This window comes from Callospermophilus lateralis, chromosome 6, assembly GCF_048772815.1.
Source record: "Callospermophilus lateralis isolate mCalLat2 chromosome 6, mCalLat2.hap1, whole genome shotgun sequence".
NCBI lineage: Eukaryota > Metazoa > Chordata > Mammalia > Rodentia > Sciuridae > Callospermophilus > Callospermophilus lateralis.
This window is the reverse complement of record NC_135310.1, coordinates 22,714,149-22,730,167: the sequence shown is the minus strand read 5'-3', so window position 1 is coordinate 22,730,167 and position 16,019 is coordinate 22,714,149. Positions and strand designations below refer to the sequence as shown.

Here is a 16,019-nt window from a genome sequence, read left to right as displayed (position 1 = left end):
ATCAGCTATTAAAATGCTCCATCTCCACATAACTGGAGATATTTGTGAGATGCTGTGTTTACTTTCTGTGTTGCATGCAGAGATGTTTATTCATATGCTTGATAAGTTTTGATTTAATTGTTCCAATAACTTTAATGTTGTTTTTCCTATTGTCATTAAGGTGATTTTTATAGTAGTGTCTAGACTTTTATTGTTGGTGGCGGTGTTTAATTGGCATTTTTTTCTCTCCACAGCACTCTCAGAATTGACTAGAAATTTCCTTGCGTATCATAACCTGCATATCATAAACACACAAATCAAAATCATACTGTAAAAATAGATAAAACATCTGCATTAGCATTTATCTCACTGTATAAAGCAAACGCTTCTAACCAGATTCTGCTACTTCATTTGACATACTTTGAAATCTACGAGAAAAATCCCGCACTACCTTCTTGCGTACGTAAGTACACAAATAACGCTGGGGCAGAGGACACCTACCCGGTACTCGTGTCTCAGTTATGTCCAATATCTGTATGCTGAGAACACAGAACAATCATGCTCATTCCAGAAACCCTTCAGAATAGTGAGGTTTATTTTTTTATTTAACTCCATCCTAACCCAGCTAGCCCAGCAAATGTGCATTTTGATAGTTTCATAATTAGTAAACACTTTGGCATAAAATATCTCTTCAATTAAGATTTTCTAGAATGTAGACTAAATAGCTTATTTAATAAAATACTCTCTTGAGCTGATGTAGTCCTGCTGTGAAAACTGTCTCTGATGGCTTTGTGCTTCAATTTCTTCCACAGCAAAATGTTTTATGAATCCTGTGGACAGGGAGCTGACATGGATATCATAAGATGCTGCTCTAGTTACTGGGAAGAAACTAGAAATGCATTCCTCACTGAAATAGAAGATGAAGTGATCCAATATGATATCTAAAGACTAAATTGTTTTTGGAATTTGAAATTGTTCCAAGTCATTTTAGATTCTTTTGATGAGCTATGGAATTCTGCAAAAGTAAAAGAGGGCACACTTAACACTAGTAATTAAGGACATACACTCACACCAACACTTTTCTCGCCACATACTACATTTACAAAGGTGATCCCATAAGATGCCATCCCCTTCATGTCACTGAAGCCATCTCACCTTCTTTAGGTATACCTCCAGATGTTTGCACAAAATCGCCCAACAACACATTTCTCAAAAGGTATTCCCATCATTAAACAATGTGCTTCTCTACCTTAAAATCTGCCAAGAAGTGCACATGTATAAGAAACAGCTGAGAAAGGACTTGTTCCTGTAAGCAACAACAACAACCAAACACACACACACACACACACACACACACACACACACACACAAAATCCCACCTGACTTGCAGTAACTTAAACTGATAAAAGCCTGTCTCCTGTAATGAGAGATGGAAAGCCAGGTGCCCAGAGCAGTTCAACACCAAGTTCTTTCTAAAGGTGCCCTCTGCCTTCCTTCACACATGGACTTTGTGGTCAGGCCTGTTGCCTCACATTCAGAGGATGACCTCTGGTCATCATGTCCAGTGTCCTGGCCATGAGCAGGGTGAAGGGCCATACCAACTATGCTTTGGTTTCTTTTGATGAGAAAAGTGAAAGCTTTCAGGGAGACTCACACAAAAGACTCCCCTTCTCATTATCCAAAACAAGGTGACACCAACCTCTGCAGATCAATTGCCATCCAAGGGGGATGAGATAACTGTGTGGAACAATGGTGACTCATCTTCGCACTGCTTGAACAAATCAAGGTCTGGCCCGCTGAGGGGAAAGGTGAGAAAGGAATGCCAGCCAGGCACTGATGGTGACACAGATGGGCTGGAACATCATCTTTCTCCAGCAAATAATTTTGGAGAATAAACCAGATCTCCTTGGGGATCACAGGTCCCCACCTCACTTGATTCTAAAGTATTCACTGTATTATATTTTTAATTGTATGTGACTTCTAGTTAAGTAAATCATTAAGTAACAGCATTTTTGACATACTTTAAAAAACATTTTAAATGCAGAGAGGGAAGGAGGAGGAACAGGTTATTTGTCTATTTCTTGATTGTGTTTGGCTTTTATAACTTCCTTGTTATAACACAGAAACTCCACCTCCTAATCCAAGCCTTAAATCTCCCCCAAATCCCTCCTCTTCCAGTCCTCCAATTGTTTCTGCCCACGATCATTTCTTATTAGCTTATCCTCCCTCTTCTGGCCTCTCCTCACTGAGCACCCTCACTTCCCTATTCACTCTTCAGTGTGCTATGACATCTACCCTCAGCACCCCACCAAAAGGACGTTAAATGAAATCATCTGCTGCCATATTAAATTTTCATCTCTCCTTACCTGCCTGAAGCACTGAATAATGGCTACTCTCTGTGGAGACCTTCCTCTGTCCTAGAACCCTATCGTCCTGGAAGCAATGTATTCTAACAGGCAAGCACACGGCCTCAGGATTCTGACTCAGATTCCATTTCAAGTTAAATAGTCGTCCCTTAATGTCAGTGCAGGATGGGTTCCAGTATCACCTTCAGACACCAAAATCCACAGATGCGTGACCTTATATAAAATGACAAGACTACCTATAGCTGATCTACCTACATCCTCCTATAGACTTTCAATCATCTCTGGATTACTAATTACACCTAATATGATACAAAGGCTACCTGTTTTAGTTAGCATGTCATTGCTGTGATCAAAATACATGACAAGAACAACCTAGAGGACAAAAAGTTGATTTGGAACTCATGGTTTCAGTGGTCTCAGTCCGTAGAAGGCCAACTCCGTTGCTCTGGGTAGGGCCGAGGTGAGAGAGAACGGCATGGGGAAAGGGCCCCGGGGAAGAAAGCTGCTCAGCTCATGGCCAGCCAGGTCAGGAAACAGAGAGAGGAGGAAGGGGCCACAGGGAAGCCGTTCCCTTCCAGGGCCCACCCCAGAGACCCACCTCATTCAGTCATGCCCTCCCTACCTACAGTTACCACCCAGTTAGTCCATTCAAACTAAGATGGACTGATTAGGTCACAGAGCCCATAATCCAACAATGTTGCCTCTGAATATTCCTGAATTATCAGGAACTTTGGGGGGATACCTCATATCCCAACCATAACACTACATAAATAATTGTTATTTTATATTACTTATGGAATAATAATGATAAAAAATCTGTACGTGTTCAGAACAATTATTTTTTCAAAAAATTTTTTTAATCCAAGGTTCACTGAATCCACAGACAGATGTGGAACCCAAAGGTATAGAAAGTCAACTGTATTATTTACTGTTTGTACATGGTAATGAGAAGATCATTTAAACCTGTTTTCTCATTTGCAAAAAGAAAAAAAGGGGACTAATGGTACTATCTAACTCATAGGATGTTGTAAGGGAATTCAATTAGGTAATCCATTAAAAGGATTTAACACAGGAACTATCACAGCTGGTGTTCAAGAACTCAGTAACAGCTCTTAACTACTACTCTTCTCTTACTTTTCCTCAATGCTCAAATAGTTTTAACAGCTTTGTTCAGACGGATACATTTCAAGACAAGACCATAATGACAGTAATTTCACATCATGGGTTCATGTGTCTCCAAGACCAGATCAGCAATCTTTCCAATAACTCTCCTCATTTACAGATTCTGACAAATCCCTGCACAAACCATGCAAACTTCCCCTAAAACTGAACTTTCTCTTCAAATTGCTTTCAAGGAAAACAATTACCTTATTTTCTACTTTTATAACATAACTTACTAATGCAAATATGAGTGCTGATTTTTATCAGTTTATTCTTATCTATGTATTCCACTTTGGGACAACATATTTTGAAAATTGTTTCTCTTTAACAAAAAACCAACTCTCCCAATTTTCTCTTATCAACAAATTTGTTAAGCAGAATTCCTTAGTCAGCAGTGAAAAGACACAGGAGGCAAGGATATGGAACAGGGAGCCTGGGCATGCTGCCGGCTCTCGCCACACGTTCTCGCAGGTTTATTCATCACAACACTTAGGTCCACTTGCTCAACTTGCAGTGAACCTGCCTAACTGATCCATTAGCCAGCCAGTGTCACTCTCTAATTTGTGTAAATAAAACTGTGGGATTTCTCTAAAATCCTTTGTTGAAACTAAGATACAATGTTCTTCCATTTTTCCCCTTGTGCAAATGGGGATATTTGACCAGATAAAATTTCTCAAGCAATTTTTAAACTTGATCAGAAATATATAATGATGATCAAACATCAAAAGTTTTTCACTTCAAGTGGCAGTTAAGTTCCTTTGCAAAAGACAGGGACAAGCTAAATATCATCTTCCTCAAAAAAAAAAAAAAAAAAAAAGCTTTAAATACTTATGCACACAGTGCCCACAACTCACCATTATACTATAAAATAGAAAAAACATGGAATTTCATAATTACAACCATAAATGAAAGATGTTAAACTTTCCAGTGACATATCAATTTAATTTCAGACATTTAAAGCAAAATAAAAAAAAATAAATGTTTTTCTCCCTGAAAACAGCAAGATCTATTTGACACAAAGCAATTAAATTTTACTGTAAAATTTTAACCAACTAAAAAATAAATATCTCCTCCATTTACATCAAGTTTTACAAACAAGTTTAAATAGCCTAATTTTTCAGAGTAGCTACTTTCTCTTATACAGAATATAGTGAATACGGCAGCTTAAAAATTGCATTGGTGGCCCCTGAACAAGTGAATGTGTTGTGTTGCTGAGTAATTCTGATTTTTTTCCCTTGCAATAGGGCAAGACTACTCTAATATACCTCTGACATCACTTAAAATGAATCCTCAATATAAACAGAAGTCAGAAAGGAATAATTTATCAAGCTTCACAAGGACCTTTTCTTATTTAATTAATCGTCTAGAATTAATTCTTTAAGAACTTCTGAAACAAAGTAAACTGATATGGAACCACAATAAAGTATTTCTCAAACATGTCATAAACATCAAAGGATTCAGCATAACAATTACCTGATGATCCTCTGATATATAGAAAAAGCAGGCATCACAGTCAAAAATGTCTGCATACATTTATTGTAAAAAAAAAAAAAAAAAAAAAAAAATTAAGCATTCATAGAGAGCAAGTGCCAGGCCTGGTGGCACACATACTTGAGAGGCTGAGGCAGGAGGATCCCAAGTACAAGACCAGCCTGGAAAACTTAGTAAGATCTTATCTAAAAATTAAGTAAATAAAAAGAAGTGGAAGTATGCCTCAGGGATAGAACACCCCTGAGTTCAATGCCTAGTACGGCAAAATAAAGAAAGAAAAAAAGAAAAGAGCAAGACTTCTGTAAGTAATCGTTAATGATTTTAATTACCTTAAATATCAAAAATTACATTAAAGCAATTTGCTTGCATCAGAACAAAATTAAGCTATCTAATAATTCCTCCCAAATGAAGTAGAAGTCCTAGAATAATGCTTAGTTTTAGGGAGATTGGATTCACTTTTACTTCATTCATCTTTTTAAATGAACAAGAATGTTTTTTCAAAATTGTTTAGGAGGCAAGAGGGCATATGGAACAAGAAAGGAGAAAGGGAAAGTTTTAAAATGAGGTTCAATTACTTCTGAGATTACACACAAACTGTAAAAATGATAGTAGAAAACAAGTGACATGCTGCCACCTAGTGGAACTATAATGTAGATAAAATCTTATTTTTAAAAATTGCAAGGTTTCATATCATAGTTCAGTTAGAAAAGTAGACCTTAATAATTTTCAAAGTAACTTCACCTGTATTACTCCTCAAAAATATCCAATGGTACATATAGCAGAATTATTAGTACACCTTCTGAATCTGAGATTCTAGATGAAATAATCTGACAGAGTCCTGTGCTTATTTATTAGCAAAAAGAGGGCTGGGGTCCAGGGCTTCTGGCTCCTGGTCTGCTGCTGTTCACACTAAAGGACCCCTTCTAAACACTGCAGGCATTTCACAGAGGACAAAGCTGAGACAGAGATTACCAAGGCATCTCAAACATGTCCAGAGGATCTTAGGAATATAGCCAGAAGCAGTACTCTACTGACATGAAAACTCTTGGAAGACTTGTATTTTTCCTTTAAAATTCACATGAGATTTGTATTCTGTTCCATTCTGTTCCATAGGATCTACCTGTCTTAATTTTTAAATATTTGGGTTTTTTTCAAGCACCTTTCAAAACCCTGATTCTTTAAGACAATGGCTGTTCTGCAAACTCACCAAAACTGGGAGCATGAATTTCCAGTTTGAGATCCCTGGAAAATGACTTACTCAAGCTCATTCATCTATCGAATACTTAACAAACACCTACTAGATACCAGGCATTCTTTTAGGTCACAGGACAAAACTGTGATAACAAAGAACCCCAAGTTATCAGCAGTACAAAAGAGCAAAGATTTTCTTTTCTCCCATAGTAGAGTTCATCTTAGAGTGACTAAAGGCTGGGCACCATATTTACAAGGAACATCAGACAGAGCCTGTAATCCCAGCAGCTCAGGAGGCTGAGATAGGAGGATCACAAGTTCAAAGCCAGCCTCAACAACTCAGTAAGACCCTGTCTCTAAATAAAATACAAAAATAGGGCTGGGATGTGGCTCAGTGGTCGAGTGCCCCTGAGTTCAATCCCTGGTACCAAAAAAAGAAAAAAGAAAAAAAAAGCAATCACTATTTGGAACAACAAAAGTAATCTCTTGGCAGAGAGAAAAGAGAATGAGGTAAAGCAACAGGCAGTGACATGGAACTTTCTCTCAAAGTACCAAAGCTAGCTATATGGTAAAAATATACTCCCTCAACAAAGCAAAGAATAGTCTTCCTGTGGGGAGAGGCTCTAGGTGAACACTAATGATCTGCCACTTTCCAAGATGTACTTAGGAAAGGCAGCTCTGGGTAACATAGAGGAAAGAGATCATATTTCTCAGTATAATGAAAATAAAGTCATTTTATTTAGGTGTTTTAAAATTTTAATTTAAATGTTAAAAGAGGCTATCATCAAAGCCTAAAGGACTTGAAATACAAATGAGTAAGTATTAGACAAGAAGACAGAGAGAAGGTTTTTGAATGAGAGTATGAAGCTGACTTGAAATCCCAGATCTGGATACAGGGGAGCTGCTGTGTAAGTGAAGGGTACACATCATTTCAGAACACAGCACGGAGGTTCACTGTACCTATGCACAAAACTAGACAGACAGCTGCATGTATCAGAACTTGACTATGCAAATTCTAACTAGAATCAACACATTAGGCTTACCTAATTTATATATCCGTAAAACCTACAAAGAGTTGAGCACAAGGAAACCGAGTCAGCCAGTGCAGTAACCACACAAGTGAGAAAAATATGAGTTCCCTAAACTGCAGGCCTGATGTTCTCAAGCTCAATAATATTGGCTCCAACTGCAACCTTGTTATTCCTTCCTCTGCTAATGCTGGAAGGTTAAGTCTCAGACCAGAAGCACCCATGAAAGCTTCCACACTGAATCCAGCAACTGGAGAAAAGAAGAGCAAAGTCCTGCAATGCCACAAATACATATCACACGGAGACTAAGACACTGTGCCCTAACCCAAGAGAATATATACCCAAGCAAATATATGTATGAGTGTTAGGTATTAATTTAAAAAAAAAGTTTTGCTTAAATACATTTACCAGTCTTATGTTGTATAATTTTTATCATTAATAAATAAGTAATAAATATAAGTTATTTGAAGAGGCTGCCTGCTGTAATTTCAATGTTTGTGCCCCTCCAAAGTTCATGTTAAAATTTAATCCTGATGCAACAGGATTAAGAAGTAGGTAGGCCTTTGGGGCAAGTGATGAAGTCATGAGATTAAAACCCTCACAAATGGGACTGATGCCCTCATAAAAGGGTTTGAGGGAACAAGTTCATCCCTTTCTACCTTCTGTCCTGTGAAGACACAGTGTTCATTTTTTCTTCCATGGGAGGATCATCTTGGGAGCAGACAGCAAGCCCTTACCAAACAAATCCTCCAGCAGCATGAGCTTGGACTTCCAACTGCCAGAACTGGGAGAATTAAATTTCTATTATTTACAGATTACTCAGTCTCAGGTTCTTTTGTTATAGCAGCCCAAACTGACACAGATACTACCTCTGACTGGTTTTCACATTATTATGCCAAAGCCAGTGAATGAATATAGGATGGTTCTTTGTAGAAATAAGACTCCTAGCTCAGGCAGCAATCCAAGGAAAGGGTAGAGCAAAGAAAGAGTTGCATGAGTATTGACAAAAACAACGGTCTAAGTAGCTGAACATAGATGGCTTTTAGGACGTGGCTGGAGAACAGCAGGAGAAAGGAAATAACTGCCAGACTGTGAGGAATAAGAAAGGCAGACCAAGAGGTTTAGACATATTTTCTAGGGAATGGGAAATCATCAGAAAGTTGATTATCCCATCTGTATTTTAGGGAGATAATTCTACACTGGTAGTAGTGTGAAGCAAGGACTGAATAGAGAAGAGACACAGAGGACTCAGAGCAGGTTGAAGGCCACTGTAATGATAAGAAACCCACCAAGGGCAAAGGCAGCAGAATGGTAAAAAAAAGGTCTGTACGGAGGGATTGAAACATTTCAATGGCAGAACCTCCAACATGATCTTCCAAACCAGTTCATTTTCAAAAGGATCTAGGAAAATTATAAAATTCCTATTCCCTGATCAACACCAGAAATATTAAATCAAGATCTCTAAAAAAATGTGACCTAGGAAACACTTATATCCCCCAGGGTTTAGGATGCAAGCAACCCTGCCTCCAAAGTTCTTATGCTTCATATGCTTGAGTGACTTAGCCACAGGGTCTTTAAATCAAAACCACAGGAAAAGAAGCATTGCAAAGGATGAAGAAGTATAGATATACTGACTTTAAAGTACTTACAGGACAGGACACTCAGGTGTAAAAGCCTTGTAGACAATAAGATATATTGAACTGAAAGTTCAGAAGAGAGATTAGAACTAGAGATACATCTCCTAAGCTTGGAAGAGAGCTTCCAGAGACTTAACATGAGAGGTTATCAGAGGACAGAAGCTCAAAAAAGCACTTACACTTCTGGGCAGGACACAGAAAGATGACAATTTAAGATTGGAAAAGGAAGCATAAGTGGGTTCAGCAGATAATTCCATTAGATTAGCATTCAGCCACATCAGCTTGCATATTCACAATAAAGTGGAACACTATGCAAAGCTAATCAGAGTGAAAGTGTTAATGTTTAGCTCAAGGTGGGTGTATCAACAGTTGAATGCACGATTCCTGTTGTCATTTCAAGGATGGTCTGCTTCAATATCACCTGAGGTGGACATTTTTAAATCATGGACTCTTGCAACAGAACAATTAAAAGCAAATAATCCCCTTAAAAAACGGGCAAAGGGGTTGGGGTTGTGGCTCAGTGGTAGAGCACTTGCCTAGCATGTGTGAGGCACTGGGTTCAATTCTCAGCACCACATGTAAATAAATAAAATAAAGGTCCATTGACAACTAGAAAAAATTTAAAAAAAAAACAGGCAAAGGATTTGGATAGATTTTTCTAAATTGATATCTGGTCAATAAGCAAATAAAAAACATTCGACATTATCAGTCATTAAAGAAAACGCAAATCAAGGTCACAGTATGAAATCACTTCACATCCTCCAGAATGGTTATAACAAAATATGCACACAGTAGCTGTGGACAAGGATGCAGAGAAACAGACTCCCAGACAGACTGGTGAGAATGTAGAATGGTACTGTCGCTTTAGAAAACAAGAAGCTTTTCAGAAAGTTAAACATGCAGTCCCCATGTGACTCAGAAATTCCCTTTCTGGGTACAAACCCAAATGAAGGAAAAATATGTCTACACAAAAACTTCAACACAAACATTCTAAGCACCATTATTCCAAAAGTGAAAATGACCCACAGTCTATCAACAGATCAATGAACAAAATGTGTTAATCCAGACAAAAGAATATTACAGTAAAAGTGAAGGAAGTTCTGAGAAATGCTCCATGTATGATCCACAGAAACACTCGAAGTGAAGGAAGCCTATTACAAAGGGAACATGTTACATGACTCCATCTCTATGAAATATCCAGAATTAGCAAATCCACAGACATAGGAAGTGCTAAACAGCTATCTGCCCAATGATGGGGGAGGAGGGGACAGGGATTGCCTATTAATACGCACAGGATTTCCTTTTGTCATGTCAAAAATGTTATATAGAATTTTCGTGTTGATGATTATACAACTGTTGAATGTACTAAAAACCACAGAACTATATGCTTTGAAAGGGTGAATTTTATGCTATGCAAATCATGTCAATTAAACCTTTTACATATTGATGTTAAAAATTAATAAATACATAGAGACCAATCCCCCATGCAAGTGAATCATCATTTATGTAGACATTCTGCCTGCAAAGAGGTAGAGCATAACTCTCCACTCCGTAAGTGGGGACTGGTATACAGTATGTAAACCAATAAAAATGAGTAACTTTGCCACAGAGAAAATTAGCCATCGTTCCCTCAGTGGTATGGTCAGGGTTAACATCAACAGAGGTCCGTCCTGTCATGCCGCATACCCTCGATAGGATGTGGTAAGAAAGGCATTCTACTTCTATGATCTTCTTCCCCAAAACCCATAACCCCAGTCTAATCATGAAAAAAAATAACAGGAGCAGTCTACAACATACCTGAGAAGTGCTCTTCAAAACTGTCAAAGTCCCCTCAGAAACAAGGCAGGTATGAGAGAACACTGCAGTCATAAGGACTAAATGCACTGTGGTCGTATGGATGAAATTATAAATGAAAAAAAGTATGTCAGATTTAAAAACTGAAATCTGAGAAGTAAAGACCCTAGTTTATAGTGATGTACTAAACCTCCATCCCTTTCTGCTCTGTGCTCCATTCATTCAACCAATGCTTACTGAGCAGCTGCTAGGCACCAACTAAGTGCAGGAATTTTTTTTTTTTTAAATGAACAAATTACACACAGTCCCTATCCTCACAGAGTTCACCGTCTGGTGGGATGTCACACATTAAACAAACGAATACCATATTTGATATCTCGTTTTAAGATGTAGCATACATTTTTTAATTGCCTACCTAAAATTCACTCCCCTCATTTTCCTTAGTGAACAAAATCCTAATTATCTTCAGCTTAGTAATGTGTTAGGCTAAATTCTGCAATAGATAGTCAAGAACGACAATTCTGGCCAATTCTAAATATAAAAGAAAAGGAGGAGTATTTTGGTAACAGTTTTGCTTTCTAGATGAATGGGATGCCCAGGGCTGTCTCTTGCACACTCCCGCATTTATTCCACTGAATGCACTAGAGTTGTGGGTCTTGGGGAAAACCCAGAGAATGCAGTGTGGTAGCTCACCTGACATCCAACGTGTTTTTCTTCTCTGGATTGAAGCATGTAAGTGTGAATCTAGCCTGGTGGAAATGAAGGCAAGGTCTGAAGAAAGCAAGCCCCAGGGGAAGAAAGAACTAAGTTAGAAAACAAGTGAGAGACAGGCTGCACTCCATGCTTCTCTTCATGTGGTTACATGAATTAATATTTTTTTCTTGTTTTTTTTTTTTTTGTTTTTTTTTTTTTTTTACTTTTTTAGGCTGGTTCACATTCTGTTTTTATCACTTGCAACTAAAGATTACAAATCAAAATAACCATTGCTATTTTCAACTGGAAAAAGAGGGATGAGACCCTGCACAAAAGTCAAATCAAAATGGATCCAAGGCTTAGGAATTAGAGCAGAAACTTTGAAACTGCTAAAGGAAAACACAGGGTGAACACAGGTCAACACTCCATCATATTGGTTATTTCGGTACAGGCAGCACTTTTTTTAACAGAACCCCTAAAACTCAAGAAATAAAACCAAGAATCAATGTGTGAAATGGCAACCAATTAAAAAGCTTCCGCACAGCAAAGGAAACAATTGAGAACATCAAGAGAGAGCCTGCAGAATGGGAGAGAAAATCTTTACCAGCTACTCCTCTGACAGGGATTGATATCCAGAATATATAAAGAACTCAAAAAGTTTAATACCAGGAGCTGGAGTTGTGGCTCAGTGGTAGAGCACTTGCCTAGCATGTATGAGGCACTGGGTTTGATTCTCAGCACCACATATAAGCAATTAAATAAATAAAGGTCCATCAATAACTAATAAAAATATTTTTTTAAAAGTTTAATAACAAAAATAACCTAACCAGGGGCTGGGATGTGGCTCAAGCGGTAGCGCACTGGCCTGGCATGCCTGCGGCCCGGGTTCAATCCTCAGCACCACATACAAACAAAGATGTTGTGTCCGCCGAGAACTAAAAATAAATATTAAAATTCTTTCCCTCCCTCTCTCTCTCTCTCTCTCTCTCTCTCTCTCTCTCTCTCTCTTTTAAAAAAATAATAACCTAATCAATAAATGAGAAAAAGAACTCAGCAGACAGTTCTCAAAAGAAGAAACATAAATGGCCAAAAAAATACATGAAACAAATGTTTAACATCCCTAGCAATTGGGAAAATGCAGATCAAAACTCCACTAAGATTTCATCTCAATCTAGTAAGAATGTCAATTATCAAGAATACAAATAATAATAAATGCTGGCAAAGATCTGGGGGGAAGGTATAAACATACATTGTGGGTGGGACCGCAGACTAGTATACAACCACTCTAGAAAGCAGTATGGAGAAAGCAGTTTCCCAAGTCAGAAAACTTGGAATGGAACCACCATAAGATCCAGCTATCCCACTTCTCAGTATATATCCAATAAATCTAAATTCAGCATACTATAGGGACACAGCCACATCATGTTTATAGCAGCACAATTCACAATAGCCAGACTGTGGAGCCAACCTACGTGCCCTTCAACAGATGAATGAGTAAATAAAATGTGATATATACACATGTACATACACACAGAATGAAGTATTGTTCGGCCATGAAAAAGAATGAAATTATGTCATTTGCTGGTAAATGGATTGATCTGGAGACTATAATGCTAAGTGAAATAACCCAGATTCAGAAAGTCAAAGGCCAAGTGTGTTCTCTGATATGTGGAAGCTAGTCTAAAATTAGGAGGACAAAAAAGAGAAAAGAAATCAAGGGGATTCTATCAAATAAAAGAAAGATGGGGTGAGTAGAAGAAGGCATTGGGAGGAGGGAGACGGGGCAGAATAAAGAAAAAACTGGAATGAATCTGACCAAACTTTCCAATGTACATGTATGAATATAGTACAGTGAATTTCACCATTATCTATATCCACAGGAAACTAACTTTTTTTGAGAGAGAGAGAGAATTTTTTAATATTTATTTTTTAGTTTTCGGTGGACACAACAACTTTATTTTTATGTGGTGCTGAGGATAGAACCCAGCACCTCACCCATGCCAGGCAAGCCACATCCCCAGCCAGGAAACTAACTTTTTTAAAAAAATGTAAATGACTAGAAAAAAATCAGTAGAAGAAAGGGAGCAGGAAGAAGGAGGAAGAAGAGGGTAAGTGTAAGTACTGGGGACTTAGTTGGAGCAAATTATGCTCCATACATTTATAATTATGTAAAAATAAATCCTAATTAATGCATAAGTATTATGCATCAATAAAAAGTTTTAAAAAATTAAATACTTTATATACAAAGATATGAAAAATTGTGCTCTATATGTGTAATAAGAATTGTAATGCATTCCGCTATCTGTATTTAAAAAAAATAAAATCAATTAAATAAAAAAGTTAAACGATAATGAAATTTTAAAATAAATAAAATTATAAAATTTGCACCAACTGGAAGAACAATGAAGAGGAGGTGGAGGAGGGTTGTTGTCTCAGTTCAGACACTGTTGGAGGTGGGGGGAGAAGCCCATGGAATCTCCTTTTTGGAGTATAATTTGGCAACGCTTATTGAAATGTAAAACATGGCTACATTCTCACCAATATTTTCACTTCTTTAAATCCACCCTACGGAAATACTCCAAAATATTCCAAGATAACTTTGCATAGGGACTTCCAATCAAACCATTATTGTTTGTAACAGAGGAAACCTGAAAACTAAAAATAACTTTAATACACATTGGAGGATGCAGAATTCTTTTTCCACTTAAAAAATAAAATACATTTGTATGCAGTAACACTGAAAGGTATGCACAACATGGTTAAACAAAAAAGGCAGATTCAGAATTACATATATACAATTTTTGTTTTATAAGTATGTATACTAAATATATGTATGTGCTAAATAAATATTACATGTGTGTATGTATATGTATATATACATATATAGTGTGTGCGTGCAGGCAATTTTTTTACATATATAGAAGACACTGTACATTTAAATTCGTAGTTTTTATTGTTTTATTTTTACAACCAATGTGTATTTTTATATTTCAAGAAATCCGGTCACGCCTCAACTGTCATGTATCTGAGATCTTTTCTGAAAACCGAAAATGGTATGTTTTTGCATTAGTTCACTCTCCAACTCCAGGGAGCAAATTCTACAAAGTAGGATTCGCCTCGGATTAGCGAAAAAGCTAATTGTCACTGGTTGGATATCTTTTTTTTTTTTTTTTTTTTTTTTAGGAACTGGGACGGGAAAGGAGGGCGCGGAAGCCAGGCGGAGCTGGGCGCTGACACTCACAGCGGCCAGCCCGGGGACCGCGCAGCGGGGCCACGGAGGGCGAAGAGGCCGGGCCCTGGTGACGAAGGCCCGCGACACTGGCGCGATAGGAAAGCGACGTCTTGTGGGCTAGAGGAGAGGGAGCGGGGTCGGAGGGTCGAGAGACCAGAGGGGACGGGAGGCGCGCGGGGACCGGGACGGCACCCTCCCGGGCAGCGCGGGAGGCGGGCGCGCGGGCGGCCGTACCTTCCCAGCAGAGCGCTCCTCCCGGCTCGCGCTTCAGGAACTTGTACCAGAAGGTGTCCACGCGGCCCGGCTCCGCCCCGTCGCGCGCCGCCTCCTCCGGAGCCAGCTCCACCTCCCCCAGCCACAGGCCCGGCTCCGGCAGCGCCAGCGCCCCCGCGCCCGCCGCCGCGCCCGCCGGCCTCAGGAGCACCGCGCCGCGCGGCTCCCAGCGCCCCAGCTCCGGCCGCGACCCCACGACCAGCAGCTCCGGCCGGGCGCCGGCCACGGCGGGCGGCACCACCACCCCGAAGCGGAACCGCATGGCGGCGGCGGCGCGGCTCCGGGTACCCGGGCTCCCGGCGCCGGCGGCCTCGGCGATTGGACGGCGGCGCGGGCGGCCCGGGGCGGCGGGGACACGTGCGGGGCAGCGCCTTTTTTGGGCTACATCACGCGGCCGGGCAGCGCTGGCCTCATGCAGCCCGGGCTGGCGACTGTGGGAAGTTGACAGCGGAGCCACCAGAGGCCTCTTGCTGCACTGCAGCCGGCGGGCACCGGGGACGCAGCGAACGGAGGCGAAAAACGTCTGAACTTAGTGACTGTCCTGACGTCTTTCCAAGAGACTCGAAATTACCTTTGCGAAGGTCAAAAAGGATGGGCATCTAGATGGGCCCCCAAATAGTGCAGTTGGAGGAGGGTCCTGGACCCAGCGGCGGGGCTCAGCCACTCTGAGCCTCTGGATTTTTGTAAAATGAGGGTGTAAACCAGTGATCTTACAGGATCCACCCGGTTTAAAGGGTCTGGGGTTGGTGCAGGACGCCCTACTCAGGGCCTAGAGCTGACCCAAACAAATCTCATACATTTCCTCTGCCTACTCCCGTTGGATGCCTGGCAAAACACACGATTGCTTTTTGTTTTTGAAAACACTCTATTTTTAGAGTGGGAAATGGGTTTGGAGTACATATTTTCAAGATCAAAACAAGACCAAAACTTTTATGACTTTCATGATTTTTCTTTTAAAAGTGGTATAAAAATAAAACCCTTTATTTAAAATTTACTTCTAATGAAAATCACTACTTTTTAACCTCAAAACATTTTGAAGTCAAAAAACAGAGGCTTGAAGATATTTGGCCAAGAGAAAAGTATTTAAATCTTGGCGGGGGTCGGGGTGGGACTTCAATTTGTCCTTGACATAGATAAAGAATGTTCTGTTTATGTTTGTTCCGTTTTGATTTTT

General features: G+C 39.5%; 1 protein-coding gene across 2 annotated transcripts in view; it reads right to left on the bottom strand.

Annotated features, from left to right (window-relative positions):
• Positions 1-15,143, bottom strand: part of Epm2a (EPM2A glucan phosphatase, laforin) — an 83,265-nt gene extending 68,122 nt beyond the window's left edge. For both annotated transcript variants that reach the window (XM_076859666.1, XM_076859668.1), the window contains exon 1: positions 14,807-15,143. In XM_076859666.1, the coding sequence (XP_076715781.1) occupies positions 14,807-15,107 (301 nt within the window). In that variant the 5' untranslated portion in view covers positions 15,108-15,143. The remainder of the gene's footprint in view (positions 1-14,806) is intronic.
• Between the last annotated feature and the right edge of the window lie 876 nt (positions 15,144-16,019).